Source organism: Larimichthys crocea, chromosome II (genome assembly GCF_000972845.2).
Source record: "Larimichthys crocea isolate SSNF chromosome II, L_crocea_2.0, whole genome shotgun sequence".
NCBI lineage: Eukaryota > Metazoa > Chordata > Actinopteri > Sciaenidae > Larimichthys > Larimichthys crocea.
In genome coordinates, this window is record NC_040012.1 from 5,010,741 (window position 1) to 5,035,303 (window position 24,563).

The window sequence follows — 24,563 nt, forward strand, 5'->3', positions numbered from 1 at the left end:
TTTTGATAACAAGGTGACACAAGGAGGTGCAAAAGAAAAGGGAAAACGGACACGGGCACCAAAGTGACGAACAGGGAAGAAACAAGAAGAAGCAGAACACAGATCAAATGAGAATAAAGTTAAAAGGGGAAATTTAAAAGACAATCATCGAATCGAGCTGAATTTTAGGAGATCTATCTAGATCTACATCTATCTATCTATCTATCTATCTATCTATCTATCTATCTATCTATCTATCTAGATTATCCTTATCTTTTCTTAGATATATACTTTTACTTGTACATATTATATATTTCATGTGTATTGCTGTTTGTTTGTTTAACTCTACAAGTATCTAATCATATCTCTCTATCTTGTATTTTATATTTCATTGTGTATTGCTGTTTGCATGAGGCATGCTGTTTGTCCTGCACATATGGCAATAGTGTTGACAATAAAGTTGACTTGACTTGACTAAAAACTAAAGAAAATCACCATTAAAATAGAACTAGGATCAATCACAAGCAGTAGATACTAAAAATACAATAACAATAATAAAAATAATAACAATATGATACAAAAACTGATTACTAAGCTAAACCGAATAATACTGAATGTAATATTTTTAATATTTAATCACTACACAGGATTTCTGACCGTGGCCAAATCCAACCAACCATTGGGGAACTTTTCTGCTAAGAAGTCTGTTTTTTTTAACAAATGAAAAAAAACCCTCAGCTACCACGTCTTTTGTTAAATGTCCTCTTTATTGTGTCCTTTGATGGCATTAAAGTGGCGTTTGTATTTTAATATTTTTCGAGTGAGAAGATTACTTTAACAGACGACCAAAATAAAATCAAATGTTTAAGGGGAATTTATTGGCCAATAAAGAAATTATTGCCATGTGTATTTAATTCATATAGAGTGCATTTCATTGTAGGGTTCATTGCAGGTCATAAGGCAATCATACCGGTCTATTTAATCAAACATTTCCCACAAGGGCAGGTGCTTTGACCTCACCTTTTCTGCTCTCATGGAAATAGAGCATCATCTAGTGGACAACACTAAGCAGCACACCATGAGAACAGCGTATGTGTCACCCAGAGCTATCCTTATAGTTTCTTTGAACATGTCATGCATTTGGGCAAGTTTTGAGTACTTTGTGGGGAAAGAGTCCTCTGTGTGAACAGCTGTCGATGCAGTATTAAAGCATTGATAGCACGTCAGCTACTCCTTCTGTCTGCTGTCAGATAACAAACAGGAGCAGACTATTCAGGTATTGTTTATAGGACCTAATAATAATTTGGCAAAGCTGGACCAACAGGCAAGGCGTGCAACTATAAATCATAAACAAGCACATTTATTCAAGCACTGCACTTCAGTACAAACTGAGGCACTTGATTAGAGTAGTCTCTTTTCATGCTACATTTTACTTCTCCTCAATTTGATGACTTACTGTTATTTTATAAATTAACATTCTTTCATAAAAGACCTACAAGGCTATGAATTATTATGTTTCATTGTCACTTAAAGCACTCTAAATACAAGTAGAGCAGAAATAATTCAGACTTTGATCAATTAGATTAGATTAGTATTTTTAATGCAAAACATTTCACGGTTTCAGCTTTTTAAATGTGATTTATTGCTTTTTACTTTTAATCACTTTAATTAATGTCTGATCATTTTGAACATCTACCACTGAGACTACTATCTATATTATATTTATATAAATTAATATGTGTAATAAGTGCAGGGCTTGAATAAAATTAGTTTATGATTTTAGTTGCACGCCTTGTCCTGTTGGTCCGCTTTGCCAATATGTATTATTAGGTCTATAAACAATACTCTGAATGCTTTCTATGACCCCATAACAAAAAGGCCATCCAAAAACTCACTGAGTGACAATAACAAGAATAATTTTTTAAGTGAAGGTCTCTAGAGATACTTTATGATGTGTAAGTCATTTGATATGTGTTATCATAATTATGAGAATTTGACATAGAAAGTCACTTTAGAATTGTTCTATAAGTGAATCAACATTATTATATTGTTGTTATTTCTTATTATTATTGTCATTATTATCATTAGTATTTATTATTGATATTATATTTTTATTATTATTAGTAGTAGTAGTAGTGTAGTATTGTTGTCATTAGTATTAATATTAATATTATTATTGTATTATTATTGTTTTATATTATTATTATTATTATTGTATATTATTAGTCATTATTATATTTTATAGTATTGTCATTATTATTATTATTTTTTTATTATTATTATTATTATTATTATTATATTGATATTATTATTCTTATCTCTATTATTATTAAGTGTCCTTGTCCCTTTTCTGTGTTTTATTTTATTCCATTGTATTTTTATTGTATTTAATATACCTGAAAGTATTTTCTGGTTTATTCCTCTCACAGCTGCATTAACTTTATTCTAAGCTCGCGGTGCTCGGTTTGTTTTCAGACATATTTTGTCCTACAGTCAGCGCCGTATATCTGTCTGTCACATGACCAGCAGCGTTTCCTGTTCTATTGTATTACACTTCCATGTTTTCCAGCTCAAACTGCTGCTGTCATGTAAACTCCAGCGGGCTGAAAAACACAGTGACCGCGTGACTCTCCCCCCGCACAGAAAGTCAGACCGACGCCCCCGCCGGGTCGACCACAGCCGGACTCGAGGCGCTTTAGATCCCGGGAGCTGGATGCAAGATGGCCAACTGTGTGGCTTTCCAGAGCAAGTTAACCTCGATCATGGAGATGCTGGGCAAGGCTGCCGTGGTGGGATCAGCAAGCTGTGGGAGGACGGCTTCACGCTCGTACAGGCCGAGCTGCGCCGCAGGGGACGGAGATCGAGGCGCTATGGAAGCTGATGCTGATGGAAAGCGAGCGCGTAAAGGGCATGTCTTCATCATCTTCCTCCAAGAGGGGCCGCAGAGCAAGCTGCTGCCCTCGCCGGTGATGGTAAGAATAACTCACAGGAGTCAGCAATAAAGATTTTGTTTTATTCATAGGAAGATCATTTGTTTGTCAAAATCACTTTATGTGCCAGGACATACAGAGAACTGAAATGTTTCCATCATATCTCTGCAACGCCATACACATGAAATATAAAATATACATAGATTTTATTTCACCTTTTAACAATTTATATTTGATATGTGTTTATGATTGATTAAAAGAAAGTTCATGCATAATTATTATTGGTTATTAAATTAAATTTTGGTGAAAGTAGATATGAAAAAATTTTAAATTCTGTATTTATTCCGTTGCAAATAAGTCAGTTTTTGTTCATATATTGCGAGGGCCCGACCATCGCTGCTTGCAGCTTTAATTATTATTATTATTGTTGTATTTATTTAGTATCTACTGCTTGTGATTGATCCTAGTTCTTATTTTAATGGTGATTTTCTTTAGTTTTTAGTCAAGTCAAGTCAACTTTATTGTCAACACTGCCATATGTGCAGGACAAACAGCATGCCTCATGCAAACAGCAATACACATGACATATAGAATACAGATAGATAGATAGATAGATAGATAGATAGATAGATAGATAGATAGATAGATAGAAGACCCCTGATTTGGTTAATTTTATTTTGAAATACTTTAAAAAAACGTAAAAGTATATCTAAGAAAATAAAAGGCAAATCTAAAAATATATATATAAACCGTATAAATATGGCAAATATAGCGGTTTAAACAGAACAGTGAGATCTGTCAAAAATAAAAGATGTGTACAGTGTAAACTTTTAGTTTGTTTGTTGAATGGTGTACAGCAATTGACTGTACAATTACAATTGTACACTATACTATCACATATGTCAAAGAAAAGTAGAAATAGAATAGCCACTATAGCCTTTCTAATGTTTTATGACGTATAACTTATATTCCTCTCCGCTGCATCAATTAGAGCTAAAATAATTACTCATAATAATAGTTAACTAAGAGGAAAAATAAGTGACAAGTTTAAAACTGAATCAGTCACCTTTTTAACTGAACATGCAAAAAAAAAAAATTCTGGTTCCAGCTGCAAATCCTCAATATTTTACAAGCTCATATTAAAAAATGATCGGCGTTCTCGCTTGTTTTTCTGTTAAATAACATTTATTTTCATTAGCAGTTTATCTGACCCTTTTTTCTTGATAAAAAAATGAAATAATGTCAGGAAATTGTGAAAAACTGTTCAAGGTGACGCCTTCTAACCAACAATGCAACATCCAGAGATATCCACTTTACTGTTACATACAACAAATCCTCACATTATATCGAAGCTCAAATCAAAAAGATGATTGGCATTTCTGATTCATCGTTAAATTGTTTCAGCTCTACACAAGCCGGTTCAAAACGTCTGCTAATGTTTTAGAGAGAGCTATAAAAAAATACTTTCAGTGAGGTCGATCCAAATTTAGATTTGATGATTATTCGCTGACTGCATCTGAACAACATTTTCAAGCATTCAGTGCTGAAATACGAGTCGTTGGGTTTTGGACTTGAGTCAAAACAAACATCACAGGCTTTATGAATCTGAGTGTTTTAATTGTCGTTGAGGCTCTACGAGCATCCACAGTTTGTTGTGTTTGGCATGTGTCACAGACATTTCGGCTCTCTTGTACCGGTTCATCTTGTTCTGTGTTGTTGTTTGAAAGCTTTGAAACCTCACTGACTCACTTGTGTACCAGGCGTTGTCAATCACAGGGTGAATAAAGGTTAATAAAGTGCACCTGCTCTGTCGTTTCAGGCCCGATAATAGACTCAGTCCAGACTTTGTCTTCTGACCAGAGCATGAGAGAGAAGGCGGACACCTCGGCCAGTCACAGAACACCACCACCACCTCCACCTCCTCCTCCGCAGACGGAGGAGAAACAGTGCGAGCAGCTCAAGTACGACCACTGTGAAAGTGACGGCAGAGACGACGACGACGACGACGATCTGATAGTGAAGCTGGAAGACGAGGACGACGTCCAGATTGTGGAGCAGATCGTGGACTCCGATCACAGCGTTAACGATGGAGCAGGTCACCATGAGATGGAGCTGAACCAACTCCAACCTGCCGAGGCGATGGAGGAACAAGAGAGCCAGCACTGGTCGTCGGTTTCAGTTGGAGACAGCGACACCGCCGACGACTCGGACTGCTTCTTCGAACCGAAGCAGCCGTCACAAAACCTGGACTCGGAAATCCTGCTCATTCAGAACGCTTTGGACTTTTTCGATAACACGGCAGAGACGGCGTACTCGGACAGGTTCATGAGGGATAACGGACAAGGTGCGTCAAGCAAATCAAGGGCTCCTGTGACTTTTAGCCACGCTCAGCCAAGTCAGCCTTTAGAAGCAATAAACCCACCAGAGAGAGGAGTGTCCATCAGATTCCTCACGGAGAAACAACCACAGACTAAAAACGCGTCCGATTTCAACCCGGACAGCAGATTCTTTCTCTTGAACGACCCCGAGTTGCACAAAACCATAGCGAGCCGCCGCATAAAGGAGAAATGGTTCATCTGCCCGTTCTGCGGCAAGAGCTTCGATCGCGTCAGCCACCTGGAGATCCACCAGCGGATCCACACGGGGGAGAAACCGTACACGTGCGACACGTGCGGCAAGTGTTTTTCTCAGAGGAGTAACCTTCGCACTCACCAGCGGACTCACAAAGAGGCTCTAACCCAAAATGCTGTTTGATTCAATAGATTTTTTGAAGAGTGAGGAAAAAGTTAGAAATATCTATCTGACGTCTAGATTCATTAACAAATTCTCTTTGTATTTTGATATTTTCTGAAAAGTGTGTATGTAGCCGACTGATTTTACTGTGCACTCCTGTTGGGTTTTTTTTTTTGGATATTATAACTTTGACATAGCTTTGATTGTAAGGACTAATTTTGGTACTTGTGTACTGTTTGTAACTCCAGCCAGTGAAGAGATTTTTATGTAGGGACTTCCAGCTGAATATTGACTTCTACAGGTTACATATACACACACGTGTTGGTGTTTTTTAATATTTGGCTGGTTGATGTGAGTCACTGTGGATCAGAAAGGGTTGGAGAGCAAACCTCTGGCGTGTGATCCTCGGATATCTCTCAGCGTTACCATTACCCCATCCATCGTCCATGATCGAGCAGAGCATCTAAACACATTTAAAACATGCATTTCCTCGACCTGATGGGAAGACGACCACAACACTTAAGAGGAGAAGGAGCCTGAACGCACACTAAAATATGGCATAACGCAACAGTAGGTCATGACTCACAATGACCTGATGACCTAGTTGTTGCGTTGTCTTGGTAACGCTCTTCCTTTTGTAAAGGAAAGTCACGTACATCTAAAGTTAAACAGGAAACAACGCTGAGCACTGTAATAATTCAAACTTGCGTCATTGAGGTAGTTTGGTAACATCAGAAGAAAATAAACTTCTTGCAACACTCGTATCTTTTTCGGTAACTCACTCTAGGGCTTTTCCTAGAGTGAGTCACACCCGAGGTGCTGCATGGCATGCTGGGAGATGTAGGTCTTCTCAAAGGTGCAGAAGTTACAAGATACTACTCGTTATCTGTTCGGTAGATATGAAGCTGACGCTAACTGGCTGCTGGCTGGCTTCTTATCTCACTGAAAAGGCAAAAAAAGAAATAATAAAAGGTGGGTGAGAGTTTCCCAGATTTAATATAGAGAATCTCTGAGATTACTGAACTCGTCACACAGAGTGAGACCAGCCACCCTGTGATAATGTGCTTTTTTTTTCTTAAGTAAACCAGGAAATCACTACAGCCCGACACAATGTTACATTACTGCTGCAGCTGTGATTAATGACGCCCTTTAACCTCACGCGGGAGCTGAACCAAGCTTAAATGTCCCAGGTTATTATAATAATAACAATGATAATAATAAAGAACAGTGACTTTGTTTTTATGCTGTACTTTTATGAATAAACATTTTAACATTTTACATTGTCAGTTTTCTTTTCCAACACTCCGTGGATATAAAACATATATTTACAACATATACACAACCCGTTGTGCGTCTATACAGTTTTGTGCAGCCTGTACACTGCTGTGCTCTGTCACGTTGATGTAGATACGGTTAAGTTTGCTGCGTTTATCCATGAACATCCACCAGTTTGAAGACTTTGTCCGCGTCCATCAGAACCGCAGGCCTTTTTTTTTTTTTTTTTGACCTTTTCGGAGTTTCAGGTAGCTTTTAATTACAACATCATAAACACACAGTAACGCCTTATATCTCTGCCTTACATATACATATATAATACATACATACATACACTAACTCCTTATACACAGGTGCATCTTATTTCACAGCTGGAAATATTATTGAAGCTTTCTTAAAGGTTGGGGTGTAAACAAATCTCAGTTCGCAGGATTTATCGAGACCTTCCTGTTGTGAATTTAAACGTGTGTCCAGCTGTAAAGCAGGCATTGTTAAGTCTTACAGGTTATACGGTAAACATTGTGTAACAGGAGCCTTTGCACGTCGAAGGAGAAAGATGGCGAGGGTCTTCTAGTTCTCCATCTTCAAACTAATTAGGATCAAACACTTCCAAATTACGGGGGGCACCCCGGTGGCCGTGAACCGCAACATCCCTGGTTTGTGCCCAGGCTGGAGACCCCATGCTGCCCGTGACATTCACCAACTCTCTCTCATCTCATCTCCTGTTGTGTTCCCACTGTCAGCTTTTAATAAAAGGCATAAACGTGCCTGCAAAAATATTCCAAAAAAAAAAAAAACATCCCAGATTATTACAGGGTTAGGATAAAAGATCAAAAACTCCAAGGGAAAAAAATAATAAAATTTTTTGGATCGTTCTTCGGGGGCTAATTACACGCTGCAGCCACTGTGTACAAAACAAACATCCCATTACAAAGAATGAGGTCATTTTCAATGCAGCAATGCAGACCGGCTTTCTCTCTTCTCTCGTGCGGGTGAGAGTCCTCGTGTGGTCTAGATGATCTGTCCTCTGGGGTGCAGCAGAATGCCGTTGGAGTGTGGCCTGGGCCTGAGGATCCCGTTACTGTAATAGAAGTGGTGGTTGAGCGCCTCCGATATCTGGTAGCTGCTGTCTTCGTCATCCTCGTGTCCCTCCTCGGCTACCGACGGCGGCGAGTCTCGCTGCCTGAGGTCTGGGTCTCTGGCTTCCTCCTGCTGGACCTTCACGGGAACCAGGGAAGAGGGCAGACCTGAGTCCTGGTAGAGTGAAAATTTACTGATTACTAGTTTTCTGATTAAAAAAAAAGATGCTGAATGTAGATAAAGGTGTTTTCCACAGACTACTTAGGGCCTTTTTATTGTCAGTACTCTTTTGTTTGTCGTCCCTCTCTGTCTCTATAACAGTGACGATGCAATTTCAGCAAATTAAACATGATACCGTGACACATTGCAAGCGAAACTAAATGCATTTCAGCCTAATCTCCCAGCTGTATGTCTCATACCAGTGACATGTTGCTGCTCTTCAGGTATGACTCCACCCTCCTCCTGCGCTCCTCGCTCTCTCTGTCCATGTCTGCTCCTCTCAGGCTCTCTCTGCCGTCGTGCCACACCACGGGACGTCCCAGTTCGTCCACCTCTACTCCTCCGCCAGGCCCCCATTTACCACCCAGTGTGGACTGGCTGCCTTTGTAGATGGGTCTTTCCTGCAGGCGGGGAGGTGACCAAAACAGTCACAACACTGATGACAACGGTTTGTTTATAGGACAACAACTATGCAAAGTGACTGTAATTATTCTTTTCTTCTAGTATAAAGTAATTCATGTTATAATGGAGGAGAGAAAGAGGGTGTAGCATCTACTACAGATGTTTATGTCTTGTCTTTTTTGGGACTTAATGTCACTATTGACTAAATTATTTAAGTTCTGTTCATTGAAATCACCCAAACCACACTGGAGTGATTTCTGTGTGTGATTGTCACATTAGTTGTGATGCAACTAACTCATTATTTTCATGATTAATCAATTACTTAATCATTTCCAGACTACAGTTACCTTTATAGTCTCTAAAATGTCAGAAAATAGTTGAAAATGTCTATCACGGTTTACCAAAACTTAAGGATGACACCTTATTTAATTATTCTATTTTATTTTTAAATCGTATAAAACAGAGAAAATACCACAATTTCATATCTCAGAAGCTAGAATCAGCTGTTTTGTGACACTTTTGCTTGATTAATGGCAAGTAAAGAGTTATTGTTGATTAATACACTGGTGCTCAGACTTTTTCTGGCATAAATCCATTTAACTGGTAACAACATCCAGGGAAACTAGTGGTAAAAAGAGCATAGTTAAGTTCTATGAATGGCAACATGAATTGCATGTTTTTCTGTTGCATAAATGAGTTAAATTTTGTCCAAACTGTGATTTTGTACACATAAAAGACACGAGGATCTCCCACTGAAGTGACAGTGAACTCATATTTTAGATTTGACTCATGTAATTACTCAGTGAGCGTCATCTATCATCAATTTGTCCTCCCTGTACATGTCATTATGTCATTTTTTTACTTAATAAACTTTAATAAATCTGATAGTCTTACATGAATACTCATGTTTTTTTATGTAATCAAATCAATCAAACTCTTCCACTCAACATTTGTCATGTTTAAACGTGCCCCCCTCTCGCTCAGTTTTCTCCCAGTGATAAACTCACCAGAGACATCTCGCTGTTTTTCAGTCGGCTGTCGACTCTCAGCAGCGCGTAATCTTCAGACTGGGGGGAAAAAACAAACAGAGAAAGTGATAGAAAGTTAGCGAACACGAACACAAAAGATGAATAAAATGAATCACCTGGAATAGGATATTAATAGTAAGTATGTATGAACACTGCATGCCATTTGTTTGAAGCTGCAGCAGCCTGTAATCATCGGCCTCCACAGCAGACATAGCTGCTGACTTTGCCAGCGGCTCCACCCCGGCTACGCCCGGCAGGGGCGGGTGTGCCGACCTGGTTTCTCTCAACCCTGCAGGTTATTGTTCTCAGCAGTGAGTGTGTGTGTTTGTGTGTGTTTGTACCTGCACTCTGGGGTCTGAACTGACAGAGTTCAGTCTCCTGAAGGAGGCTTGTCTGGAGAAACTGTTAATTTCCTCCCTGGGAGAAAAAAAAAAAAAAAAAAGACAGCACATTTGAAGGATTTAGTGTCTGAAAATGTAATTTCAGAAAACAGGTCATAGTCTGCAAACAGTTTAAATAGCAGTTTACTAGATTTACAGTCGTAATCAGAGATGGGGCAATAAATAAAAGTCTTTTTTTTTTTAAGAAAATCTGGGTCATCTTACGTTTTTTCGCTGAGCTCCATCTCCAGTTTTTTGTTCTTGTGTCGATGGTAGCGGTTGACAAGCAGCACCACAATGACCAGGATCATGACCAAAGCTCCGGCTGAAGCGCCAATAATGATGAGCAACTGGTTGTCAATGGGGGACCCACGCACTTGTGGACTGTCTTCTGTAGGAAGGATGATAAAAACAAGTGATTTAATCAGGAATCAAGAACTAGAACCTTCATGCCTTCTTTCTGTCACAAGGGGGCAGCAAATTTGCAAAATTGGAACTTGCTCTTGACCGTCAACAAAGCTGAAATTCTTTGCATTTACCTGTTACCTCCAGTGTAAAATCTGCTTTTGCGACCCCAACGTTGTTCCTGACCACACACTCGTAGACCCCACTGTCATTCCTGCGAACGGGCCGCCCAAAAACAAGCTTTTCTCCAACCACAGACGTCCCACCTGGCAGAGCTCCTCCTCTCCTGTGAACAATCAAGAGTGGGAAACGCCATCTTTAATTGACAATGATGTGTCACGGAGGTGAAGTGATGGATAAATCACGCAGAAACCAATGACTCACTGCTTGAAACAATAGCTGTGACTCAGAAACAAAACGAGTACGACGCGAACCCACATTCCAGTTTTAAAGTATTCCTGTTGACGTGTGAAACACGCAGAAAAATCTGAAGACATCTGATCTAAAAAACCAACAGCGTAAAATGCAGAAAGCTGCTTTGCGTTACGGAAATTATTCGCCTGAACAAACACTGCACAGGATCAGGTTCACCTGAGTGTAACCACCAATTCACGTGCACCTGAACCAAAACCTGCAAGGCTTACAAGTGGCACCCATTGATCTGAACAGGCCGGATAAATACTAGGTTTGAGAGGATTGAAGTCCACCTACTGAGTCCCACACTACAGGCCACATAATGGAAAACCAGTTTCTGATCAAGTCCACTGAGAGGGGTCATGTTGCCCCCGGGTTTCACTGTGTGCCGTGGCAGCTATTTAAAAAATCAACCTCCCTCCCACCCAAAGTGGGGGCCAGCTCAGGTTTCTTTTCTCAAAACCCCACCTAGCTTCTCTAAACAGTCCTTTATAATGGAGTCACGGGTGGAGATTGCATCTGACACGGAGCAGATGGTTGAAAACGATAGCGATAAGGGGCGAGCAATCCACCTCCAGCAGCCAAGAAAAGATTCTGGATTCGAGGCTGCGCTAGCTGTTTCCACCTGTTTTCAGTCTTTGTGCTAAGCTAAGATAATCAACCTTCTCGTCTTAACCATCAACAAAAAAGTAAATCAGTGCATTTCCCAACACGATGAAGCATCTCTGCCTCTGTGTGTGCTTGTCCACATCAGTCGAACACGCCGAAGGGTCTGTGTTGGTTTTTGAAAAAAAGGTTTAATCCAGAATAATCTTAATATTTCAAGATTGTCTCAGGGCTGATTTTTTATTTTTTTCCACTCAGCACACACAACATTCGATCATTGTGTGTTCAGTCGTAGCTGTAATGGCTGGTGCAGTGTCTCTAATTAAAGCACAGACCCTGTGTTTTACCAGGCATTAGAGTGATATTTAAAGCATGGCTCTATGATTAAGTGCTTAGCAAGTGTCTCCTGCTCTTCCTTCTGTCGCTTACTCCCTCCCTCGTGTGAAAATATCCTCACTCACTCTTTTTTTTCTTTTTTAACCCCAAATTCGAATTGCGCAACGCGACACCATAGCTTTTCATCCCGCGATGAATTGAAGCCAGCCCCAAAGGAAAGGCGCCCTCCTTCAGACCCAAGCACACTTCTTTGTTGTTCACGAGCGTGTAATCCGTGTATACGTGTTGGCGGTGGCTTATGTATGTTTTGACACACATTCCTGTGCCATGTAAAGAGCTATTTAGCAGCGCAGATAGTATTATGGTGGGGTGAATTAACGTGTAATTGTCAGATTCTTGCTGGCAGCCAGACAGACAGAGTTAAAAGTGTAGATGAGCCAGCAGACGGGCTGAGGATGACGCTACCATGTCCAGGTGATGTTCTCAGGTTTGGGGTATCCTCCGCTTTTGCAGAGCAGCTCGGCTTTCTCCAAACCCACGAACCACTTTCCGTTATCGGTGGAGATGGTGGCATCTGGGGGGTCTGACACAGAAACAGGACAAGCAGATATGAGGCACTGTGACACGAAGATGTTTACTGGTGTACATGCGTGGCAGAGCAAAGAGAAAGACTCGTATTTCAGGAACTTTATCAGCAGAGATCATTTGGAGTAACGTGCTCACACAAACGCACACACACACACACAAAACAAACAAGGATGTTTTTTGTCTTTATTTGCCTAAAGAGGAAGTTGCCTCAGAATTAACACCTATTTCAACACTGCTTCACGTTGCCACTCTGATAAAGTCTGAGTGTCACAAATGTGTTACAAAAACTGTGTTTTGAGTCCTTAATAAGTCGGTTTGCCCCAAATTTAATAAAGTTTTAACAGCAACAGTGCATTAAACTCATGGAAACTATGAGTTACTTCACAATAAACTCTTAACAGGGGTGTTCTGGTCCAGTTTGTTATCCCAGTCAGATTTCTGAGTCGAATGTTTTGCATGTTTGCTGACGACAGCAGAGTGTTAACATCTAAATGTAACAATCAGAGGCAGGTATCTGATCTGATGTCTGTCTTCTGGTCTGCACTGCCAAGCGGATATTTTCCTGCTCAGGCAATGTGACATCTGTCAGATTCAAGTACAGTACATGTGTGGTCAGGAAAGTTTAAAAAAAAAAAGTTGATTTGATGCACAATTATTTTTATTTTTCTGTATTTTTTTTAATCTTCGAGCTTGCAGAGAATATATAAAGTCACAAGTAATTTGCATTAAAGTCAGATCTCTGTCAAATTAAGGCTAAAGTCATCAGTTCATGATCTGAATCAAATCCTCTGGATGTCATTTAGCTGGTTTAGGTGCTTTCTCTCTGACCACACCTGCAGGAGGACGCAGCTTTAGTCATACACTTTCCCAGCAAAAGGGATCCAACCTGCCAATATTGTCTAATGTTTAGTCTACTGTCACCATTTATTTTCACAGCTGGAAGGTTAAGCTATACAAATACATCTCGCTAGGGAAACTAGAGGGGGGGAAAGTCATTGGTTAAATTATTCATTAGCAGGAGGAGCTTAACGAATTGGCCCACGGCCAAAGTGGAGACAGCTGAGCTGAACATACAGTATGCTGTGTCCTAATTCAACACTACAGACTGAGTGCATACATCATTTTGAGCAGATTTAAATCAGTTATAAGAATAAAAAGGTACTCAAAAGGTCTGTATGCATGCTAAAACTACAAATAAAATAGAGTTAGAGCTCAAAACTGCACAAGAAAAATCTAAACAAATCATGGGTGGTGGTAGAACTACTGCTGGTTGACCATTCAAGTCCAAACAAGCTCTTGGTTGGCTCATTTTTGGGAAGCCTGCAAGCTACTCACCTATTTCCATAAGTCATGACAGATAACATGACACGTCATTTATATTTTTCTGTGTTTTGCAGATGTGTTGACATGTCACGACAGGGAGAGCACGTAACTGTAGCTAATTAGATTAATGACTCATTTACTATCATTTCTTTTGGGCTGTTCCTGTTCCAGAGCTCTGGTATGACTTCCTCACCTCAATCAACAACATGATGTATGTTCTATTCATGTTATTTAATGAGTTACACTTGTTTTTGCCAAGACGTACCCGTCCCTCCTGCTCATGAGAGGTTAGAACAGTGTCTAGTTTTTACATGTTGCAGAAGTGTAGGTGCTAAAAAACAGATCAACAGGTCAGCGTGCTTACTATAAAAAGACTTGAGCTGGCCAGACACCTCAGGGAAGTATTACATTTTATTTGAACGTTTCGCTTTTTGTTTTGTCAAGTTTAATTGACATGGACATTCACTGTCTGAGTTATTATGTCTGCGGTTGTACTGCATATTTCCTGCAAGTATAAAGATTCCCTGTGTGCTAAAAACAAAACAGTACACTGGACATGGGAGACAACATCTGGCCTTAAAATCAGCATCATTATCAGCTGTACTCACATTGAACCACCAGGCGGTTCGAGATCCTGCGCGGCTTCTCCAGGCTGGGATGCCACACCAAACAGTCCAGCTTTTTCCCGTTCATGCTGCGCAGCGGGTGCAGGGAGTAGTAGCTGGACACAGACCCGCCTTCATTGGTGCGGTTCTGGGACTGGCCTGGCAGATCCGTGTCCCAGGAGAGACGGGGAGGCGGGCGACCCACGGCTCGACAGGAGGCTGCCAAACGGAACGACTGGCCCTCCACCAGCAAAACAGGCTCCAGGGAGGAGATGGGTACAACTAATAAAAGAGGAGGAGGAGGGATACGTTTCAGATTTCAAATGCTTTGAGGGATTAAATACTTACAGTCACTCAAAAATGTGTTTTTGTTCTTGTCACATCACTGTGTGACAAGATGACATCTGAAGGGTGTTTCCAGGTTCATCTGCTGAAGAGGAAAGTTTCCTCGTGCTCAGCTTAAATCTTTTTTTAAGAGTTTAACACGAGAACGTACAAGTAGGATTGTGTGACATATAAATAGTTTGGAAGCCAGTTGCGGCCCAATATGCAACCTCCAGTGCACAAACACTGAGAATGAACAGTGACGTAAGAGACGTCATGTGTCCAGCAGTTAAACTTCTGAAATGAATATCTTAATATTAACAGAGTTTGTGTTTTTCAGAGCGAACAAGTATTCCAAGCATTGACTTTTATTGGCCACGTCTGGAGGGTATTTTTAAGTTTAGACGGGCTTGCACGGTTCAAAATATTTTCCATTAGAAAGTGGGAAACAGTTAGTTTCAGCGACTTATATATAGAAACACCTGGTATACTGGTGGTTTAGAGAATTTCCATCCTAATATACACAGAATGAGAAAGTTTTGCTTTCCCATTTCTAACATCTCGTCTCTTTTTGTCTTTACTGTGTTTGTGTTTTATTCTGTTTCAACTTTGTTCTTTTTATTTACCTGATTTTATTCAACCTTGAAATGTTTTAATCTTCAATTTGTCTGTGTAAAGAACTTTGTAACATTTTCTTTATGATTTGATTTATAAAGACTTTATAAATCAAATCATAAAGAAAATGTTACAAGGCAAAAAAAAAAAAAATTCAACAAACCTGTTCAATGTTTTGATGTATAAAATAAAAAAAAACAATTACTGTATTTATTTTTTTAGTTTCTTTGGAGGAAGTTATTACAAAAATGAAGTGGCGTGCCTCCACAGCTCCTTCATTCCAGCAGCTGTCAGACTCTTTTTATCCACCTTGTGTATATAAGCTACTGTGACAAGTGAATTTCCTGGTGTGGGATCATAAAAGTCTGTTTTATATGTTAAAAAGGTCAACAATTTGCTTATTTGTTTAATTATAGTACGTTATCTGTGTATAATTAGGCCTTTGACAATAACTACTACTACTAATTGTTGGGAGGATTTATTGTCCCAGAAATAATCACCAAAAATAGTCCAACAGAACAATAGTATTGACATTTAAAAAGGTCCAGTGATGAAATATTGGACCTATGAATAGATGTTTTCTGTTTGTTCTGTTTCGCCGCAGTTAAAACAGACTGCAGCTGTTTATTTAGGCCTGCAGCTTCGTGCAGCGTCATGTTGACATTCCTGCATAATCAAACACGACAGGTAACATCAAGGTCGGCAAACATGATCGAGGTCCAATATATCTTACGATAAGTCGCTATCATGACAGGTGAATTATTGCACATATATTGTAATTATTGCACGATAAGTCGATAACATAATTATCATGACAGGCCTATATATAATTGTAATACATCATAAATATTGAGCTATGTTTTCAGGTTCTGTATTATCTTACACTTAAAACACAGCCTGTGCAAGTATGCATTGTTACTGCATTAAGATTTAATTAATACTTCCCAGCGCCTGCTGAAAGCTAATTTGTCTTTCCCTTAAATTACCTGAAGTAACTGTAATTCAATCTATTGAAAGCAGGATTTCACTAAACGTTTCTGTGTGTTTGCACAGTGACTGTCATTGTACGTCAGGGACAAGTCTGAGCAGCAGCAACGAGCTCTTCAAGACTTTGTTGCTGGGAGATTCAGATAAGAATATTATTATGAAAAAGAAAAAAAAAAAGACCTTAAATCATCCTGGAACACGGACAAGACCATAATCAGGGAAACAAGGTACCGCCAGGATCTGAGCCTGAGGAACTGAGGCTTCCATGATGGATGACGAAGAGCTACATGACTCCAGGCACGCATGCATAAATCAACAGAAGCCTCCATGATGTCCACACACAGGATATGAAGGTGAAACACCATCGAATGCATCATAATCGTGAAAGAAGACACCACATGAGCAAATGTCACCCGTGATATTTTCACACAAATACATTTCTGTTTGTTCTCCGTCACCAACTGGTTTGACACGATTCTGATTCACACACCCCGGTCATGACCGCCTGCACTGTCGTAAACACTCAGAGTCTTTCCACCCGTGTTTGGATTATTAACACGGGTGAAGACGGAACAGGTAGTTGGCATTAGCAGAAATAGCCATTATGGATTAAGGCACAAAGAAAAAGGGCACCAGCTGCTTTATCAACAGAAACTCCCCATAAAAACATGACGTCACGGTACCGCCTTCAGGGTTTGACTGACAGGCGAGATCTGGGAAGAGATTTCCTGCAGGGAAATCCTGCACGCTCCAAAGAAAATAACAAATGACAATTTTATCTTACAGATTCCCACTTATATAAATTTAATACATTATAGTTGGATATTTGTGGTTTAACGAGTGGAGAGGATTCAGTGTCAGAGCATGTGAGTTTTTGTTGGTTCGTCTGATCTGTTGCGTGTCAGGACAAGCTCGTGACTGAGCTGTCAGTGCCGATGACTGGCAGCCAAAATGATAAAGTCACACAGAACAGATAGAGTCACACAGGGTTTGATTTCACACATGATCCATTATTTTAAAGAAACAGTATTCCCACAGCTGCTGTTAAGGTTTCACTGAAACATTACAGACATTTCATCTGGTGCTGAATTTAAAAAAAGAGGAATTTAGGTGTTTGCAGTGTAAACACTCTTGTTTTGAGGCTTTGAATGTGGAAGGAACTGTTTTCTTGAAACTAGTAGTTTGTAACTCATCTTAGTTATTTCAAGCTCATAGGACCACTTTCTACTGATATTTCTTGGTTCTTCTTTTTCATACATCTGCTGCAGACCTGTGCTGCTCCTTTTTCAGGGAGTCTCGTGGTAGGAGGTCTAAAAGGAAGATCTCTGATTTCTATAAATAAAACCTGACTTGACTTGGAAACTTATCACAAACTGAATCAAACTCTGTCGTTGAAACCTGCCTTTTTTATTGTCTTTTGTCATTAAACGCCTTCGGGATTTTGCCTGGGCACAAAATCAACTTTTGACACTTGAGCGACTCTCTAACCGCTGTATCAACAACTGGATATGGACACCGATATGCACTGATTAGAAAACTTTTCAGCATGCTTGGGGTCATTTAAATATATTTATTAGATAGTATATGTGTGTTTTTATTCATAATTACCAACTTCTCAGTGAAGTTCCAAGTGAAACTGAATTTTCAACAACAAAGTGTATCAGTGTCAGGGCATATTTTTGCTTTTTACATGAAATCATATGTACAGATATTTGTGCAGGCTGTCTAAGTCACAAAATGGCATTATTGTGGTGTTGACCAACCCTGATCCGAACTCAGTCAGGTCTTCATCCAGTCTGTGGAGCCACATGTGCTCAAGTTTGTAAGTGCAGTTATTTGATTTCTGTCTTTTAAATATAACGACACATACTGTATGTGTTGACTTGTATTTACTGTTTTTTGTATATATTGTTTTTTTTTTATCTTGTGAGCTGTTGTGTTCTTAATAAAGTTAAATAACTTTAGTTTAATTTATTTATTTGTATTTTTCACTTGAAGGAGCAAACTATTACAAAAATCATGTTAACTTTTTGCTTTTCGCCCACTCAAACTTTAAATCTCCTGTCTGTTTGCGGCCACGTTGGCAAAGCTGCTGAATTTCCCGTGGTCGGCTGTTCCTTTTCTTGAAGATGATTACGGTTTAAACGTCATTACAGCAGCTCTGATAGGATTATGAAGGTGTGGGAGAGAAGAAAGAAAAAGCGAAAAAGAGGAGGAGGTGGAGGCGGAGGAGGTCTTACTCCAGACGGTGAGTGTGATGTGCCTCTCGAAGTTTCCGTTGGGGAACGTGGAGATGTGGCAGGTGTAGCTGCCTTCGTCCGACTCCTCGGTGCTGGGGATGAGCAGAGCCGAGTTCTCTGTGGGGCTCCCGCTCTCGAACCTCACCCGGCCTGAGTAACGCCCGAACTCTAATGTACAAAACAAAGACTTCAGATAATTCATCCATCATCTGTTACAAAGCTCAAACAGACAAAACATGACACTTTACAATGTGTTCCCAATGACAAATGCTTAGTCAAAAGCATTAACTCCAAGAAAGGAAATCGACATAAACCAGCATTTATCCAGTGACATCACGACCCCACCCTGCAGACGAATAATCCTGGTGGAAAACTACACCGCCTCCTGACATGATCTCATTTCAAATCACAGCGTTGCCACATTTGTAAACATTTATGAGTCTTTTATCACAGAGCTACGTCCGAATGATCATTTGTACAATGTTCAAGCTGGTTGTAATAAACTGGGATGACATCTGCTATCAGTCATCGCAGATCGATCGATGATTTATTTACCTAAATGCTGAAATGTGAAGTTTGCCAAGTCCAAAAGACATCAAGCGATAAGCTGACCCACCCACAGCAGAAACACTTTATCTTAACAGGAACCAAAACTGGTCTGTCACCATCCACAGAGTGACTGCTGTGTTTTACAAATCAGGATAACTTTACTGTTCAATTCTAAAAATACTGATACAGAATATAAATAAATACTCCAGTCCACCAGTTTTCAACCATACACAGCAGAAATTCTGATTTATCACTGCGGGAAAGCACTGTCAATTACGGTAAGCAGCATTGTGGCGATGCACGGGGTGGATTTTAGGAATTTTGCTTCCTTAATGTCTAACATGTCTGTCATTAAAGTGTTTATTCTCTTACACTGCTATTTGTGTCTGTAAATGTCACCAAAGGTTAACATTAGACGATGCGTCATTCGCATATTTAAACATAAAATCTGAGAAAACTACAAAAAAAGTACAAAAAACAAACAAAAGGTAAATCTTAAATACACCTTCCAGATCTATATTCTGAAAGTTTGTCTACATATCACTCATAGCCTGATTTATGTCACATTTAATTCCTAAAAACATCACAGACATTTTAAAGGCAGTTATTGACAGTATTTTCTAATTTATGGAGTGATAAAAAAGATAAAAGATATCCAAAACTCCCTCTGTAGAAATCTTTGACTTGAACATGTCAGCAAAATGAAACTGAAAGCTTTGAACCTAATTAATGTACATTAATTAGTATATTTTTAAACTTTCAGAAAACTTAAAAACAATTGTCTTCTTTTCTCCCTATTCACCTGTAGTGTCATTGACTTTAGTTCTTGTTTTTCAAAGTCATCAATGTTGTATTTATTTTAAATAAAATACTTTTTACTTTTACTTTAAGTATATTTAAAAGGAGTATTTTTGCTTAAAGAGGATATTAGTCAAGTAACAGTAATAATTCAGTGTTTCATTGGTCATAAAGTTGATTATTAACAAAATCCTGATGAGGACGGTTCCCAGGCCTCATGTCCAAACAGTATCTGCTCTCTTGCCTACCTGTGTGACCGTCTGTAAAGTGGGCAGTGATGATCTGCTCTTTGCTGCCGTCTGGAAGCTCCTTGAACCAGGTGACCTGCACCACTTTCTCTTCATCCTCCACCTGGTATCGACAGGGCAGCCTGGTCTCACTTTCTGCCAGGGAGCGCTGGGACGTGACGGGCTGAGGAGGCTCCACAAAGACGCCCTGCGCACACACCGCTGAGGAGGAGAGAGGGACGGAGTGAGAATCTTTGTCAAATAAAGACGATTGTGAGAAGTACGTGGAGCGTGTTAGGCAGTTATTTGAGAGGTAACTTCAACACTTGCTGAATTATCACTGCTTGTCCCACTCAGAAACTAACAAATGCCTTCAGACAGAGCTTTATACGTCTTTGTATTCATGATTTATTAATCAACACCAGTCAATAGTTACACATTAGTCACAGTACCATGTTTTTGCTCTACTGAATTGGCTTTTAAACTAGTGATCCATTCATTTTAGTGGTGAAACAATATCAATTACACCAAAAAGGAACCGATTCATCATTAAGTTATTTATTAAGCAACAAGACAAAGAGTCCTAATTCGTGCAAGCAGCTATTTGAGGCTGTATTGAGGGACTTCTGCACTGAAAGTGGAGCCAGATGAAAAGTTGGGAGCTCGCTAAAGTCATGACGGTTCATCCTGAGGGGAACATGAATGTCTGTACAACATTTCAGGACAGTCTATCCAAGCAAAAAATATCAAGCTGCCTTTAACCTCAGCGGAAAAGCCAGAGGGCCACTAAAGTCAGTAGTATTCATCATCTGGGGACCTTGAATATCTGAACAAATTTCATGTTAATCTCTCCAATAGATTTGTAGATCTTTCAGTCTGGATCAAAGCAACGTGCAGATTGACTGACTGACTCGAACATTTGCTTTTCCAGTCTTTAACTGTAAAGTAAGACACATTTTCACTTGATTCATTTGCTTAATAAACGGTTGATCGATCTATTTTCTACACACCGCACACTGTCAAAGAACACAGTCATCCGATAATGCATTGACGGAGAGGTGGCGCATATCCCAGACAGGTTTGTCTATAGACAGACAGTCACATTCACATCTACGGGCCGCCTGATTCACCTCACCCGGCTGTTTGTTGACGTGCAGGCGCAGTGAAGACATGAAGACATGTAAATGGCACAAAGAAAAGGGGGTGGGTGGGGGGTTCAGGATCTTCATGCTGTGAGGCAACAGTGCTAACAGTCTAAACAAAAGGAGCTTTTATCTGTTAATTCTTTCTTCAAGAGGAGAAACATTTCCTTGTTGGTGAACTTAGAGAGAGCTACTGTGAGTTTTAGTGTTATACGACGGTTTGAACGTTATTTTGTGTCATAATGATGATTCTGAATTAATGATTAATTTGTTTATTTTTAAAAAAGGACTATATAAACTATTTCTAGTTTGGATGTGAGATAAAAAATAATTAGTTTTGCCCAGATATAACATAAAACTTCAGATTCCTGACATCCGTTTGTCTCTTTTTGAGAATGTTTTCATCAGTTCTGGATGTGGGAACCGCCTCAGGTATTTGTGTTATCTTACTTTATCTTATCTTTAACAAACACAGTGCCAACACTGTGCAGGAATTCACCTTTTTTTTTACAAAATTGTGTACAGAAGCACTGAATGTTAATCCATTCACTGGCATGAAAATGAGAGATTGAACAGCAGCTTCCGTACGTCGTACTAGTCTCATATCAATGAGCTGTGTACGTCAAAGCATGCCGACTAATGACTAAGTCTGAGTGTACGTTTATCACACCTGGGTAAAAGCCTTTATCTAAATGTGGGACAAGCTTGAGTGAAGAGGGTGTGAGTGTGTGTGAATGCGAGAGAGAGAGCAGCAGTGCACCAACAACTCAAACAGGAAAAACCAAACGTTTGCCCTTTGATTTGTAGCGTGGTTACTGATTTATGAGTTCAATTAATGATTATGAGACGCAAACTCCCAGCGATGAAATCCCACGCAGTCTTTGCAAGGACACATCAACAAAACGGTGACACAGAGAAAGACAGGGAAAGAGATCTCTTCACAAAGACAGAGAGAGTTTAAATTTGGACAACAAAAGGAGTACAGTGTGGGTGACCTAAATGGGGAGACGGAGTTATAAAAGGGAGAAAGACAGGGAGGAGTGAAGAGAAATAAAGACGTGAGCGGAGAGTGTGACCAAACTCAAAGAAAGCATTAAACACTTCACGCAAACTCTAGACAAACACGAGCTCATTGAGCGCCGCACAAAGGCTGCTATACAAGCTTTTCCTGTTCACTCGAGTCGAGGGTAACTTTATCACACTTGTGGCAGCAGGTTTTTAAAAAAAGAAACAATAGTGTAATATGTGCATCAGCTCGTCTGTTTTAATTTGACAGCAGGACGGCGTTCCACTTCAGTCAGAGTTTTAATCTCCGCTGAAGAAGGAAACAAAAGCAGACGACTACAGAATTAGTCAGAAAAACAGGAAGGCGCAGGTTGGGCAATAAGTTCTGATTCATGTTTACTAAAAGTAAGAATGTGACTGAGCTGCATTCTGTCATGCTTCGTCTTTCTCCACACCTGCAGGAACAAACAAACACACTGAAGGGCCAAACGCCTCACAGATAGACAGATAACTGATTTAGATAGCCTTACAGCCTTGGTGTACATTTTGAGTATCAAAAGGATTTCCATGGAGTATGTGATGTTGGGCGAGAACATGGACTCAAAGCTGCAGATCAGTCAAAATCTTCTACTCCAAAGTGGGAAAACTTGGGGTTTTTTTTATCTGCACAGAAGTTGATACAAGAAATCACCCTCCTCAAACTGCTGCCACAGAGCTGGATGCACGCTACTGTCTAAAAATAAGGGCCTAGGTGAAATCATGCATGTTAGGTCATTATTCTACAGAAAAAACTAAAAATACACAACCATACATTGATGGAAAAACACTTGGTGGCATCAAGATCGAGAGTGACCACATAGTTTTTGGGCATGAAGTGTAACTACAGACAACAATAGCATTCAGGGTGACTTCCACCGGAACAAGGAGACTATAAAAACAGCACCTAGACTAGTGTAGAAGACAAAAGGTGTGCTTGTATGTGTAAAGAGTGTATACTGTAATGTTTCATAGCCAAAAAAAGGAAGAACGCACCATTACACATAAAAGAAATGACACATACGCACAAGATCTGCAGTGTCCACACACTTTTGGCCATGTAGTACAGCAATATTCAGACAGTAAACACAGATTTAGACTAAACATAAGGACAGAAGCCACACACACACACCACATTACAGGATACATTCATCCAAATGGGACTTTTATAGAAACATCTTCCACATATTGAAGGATTGTGTCATTAAAAAAGTACCAAAGAGTCACTGTGGCATCCCTGCAGGTGCTTATAGGAGAACTATGACTGAATAAGAATGGACATGAAATGTAAGGTTGCAGTTTGTTTCCACTTTATTTCCTCTTTTCGTGTCGGTGAAAGTTTGTAACTTCTGTGGGCTATTTAAAAAGTTGCTTACTTGCAGACTAGACGCTCAATTCTTTCCATGATTGCAAGATATATTTAAAAAAGAGTGGAAAATACAGTAAACTCAGACATACTGACAGTCACTTTTAATTAAAGTGCAAGAAGCTCATTTAAATATCTGTCAGACTTTCAGTGGCCTGTTTTCTCCTGGTGACGGCACAGACAGTGAAGGTTGCATTAAACTGTGAATTGTCATGTAAATGAGTGTAACTCAAAACTCACCAACTAGTAAAAGCAGCGCCAGACACATTTCCCTTTGCCCAGTCCGCTCCATCTTTAGTCCAGAAAGGTCTGAATCAAACTTCCTTCTTCTTCTTCTTGTTAAAACTGCAGATATTAAACTTTCACTATCGATATCTGTGTTGAGTTCACAGCTGAAACACACACCTGTAGACAGGTGCACCAGGTGTTTCCGCTTCAAAAGCTCACATATGATGCTTCAAAACCATAAAAAACAAAAATCCTCCACTGTTCTCCACAACTCCCACGAGGTGAATATTGCTTAATTGGACACTCATTTAACTTCATTTCGCGTGCAACAAAAAAAAAAAAAGTCACGTGCGGCACCTGGAAAAACAGCTCAGCAGCCTAAAAGCAAACACACGCGCGGAGACACTGTCAGGTATATTTGAGTTGACAGAAAAGAAAAATAAAGCCACTATTGACCCAACAGAGACTCGACCCGCTTGTCACGCACACGCAGACGAAGCTACAACACAGGTTTGGAGCCTGTACACCTGTCTGACGAGGCTCCGCCCAATGTGGCAGATAGATACGCCCACTTGGTGCGTTCGCGTGGTGTTGGAAATAATATATTTTTTAAAATAGATACACAGAAAATATTTTATTCTGGTTAACATCCATCCAATTTCCATTACTGCTTATCTTCATCAGTGGAGCAGGAGGCTGGAGCCAATCCCAGCTGGCACTGAGGGAGTGGCGGGGTACGCCTT

The 24,563-nt window shown here is 39.9% G+C and overlaps 2 protein-coding genes across 5 annotated transcripts in view; one reads left to right on the forward strand and one right to left on the reverse strand.

The window, feature by feature from the left end:
* The window catches only part of LOC109140108 (zinc finger and BTB domain-containing protein 12), a 7,927-nt gene extending 1,007 nt beyond the window's left edge, over positions 1-6,920 (forward strand). The window contains exon 2 of the mRNA XM_019265862.2: positions 4,729-6,920. Coding sequence (XP_019121407.1) covers positions 4,729-5,663 — 935 coding nt within the window. The 3' untranslated portion in view covers positions 5,664-6,920. The remainder of the gene's footprint in view (positions 1-4,728) is intronic.
* On the reverse strand, positions 6,718-24,339 carry nectin4b (nectin cell adhesion molecule 4b). Of its 4 annotated transcripts, XM_027287428.1 has the most exons (12): positions 23,998-24,339; positions 23,833-23,884; positions 20,065-20,265; positions 18,470-18,637; positions 14,307-14,585; positions 12,253-12,370; positions 10,566-10,717; positions 10,252-10,417; positions 9,988-10,063; positions 9,626-9,685; positions 8,417-8,617; positions 6,718-8,171 (listed from the first exon to the last, which is right to left on the reverse strand). In XM_027287428.1, exons 2-12 carry the CDS (start codon positions 23,882-23,884, stop codon positions 7,929-7,931), a joined length of 1,716 nt encoding a protein of 571 aa, XP_027143229.1. In that variant the 5' UTR covers positions 23,998-24,339; the 3' UTR covers positions 6,718-7,928. The 4 variants fall into 4 exon arrangements, with proteins under 4 accessions (XP_027143229.1, XP_027143231.1, XP_019121405.2 ...); XM_027287430.1 differs by having other exon boundaries at positions 10,252-10,414; positions 23,833-24,339; XM_019265860.2 differs by having other exon boundaries at positions 6,718-8,135; positions 23,833-24,339.
* Between the last annotated feature and the right edge of the window lie 224 nt (positions 24,340-24,563).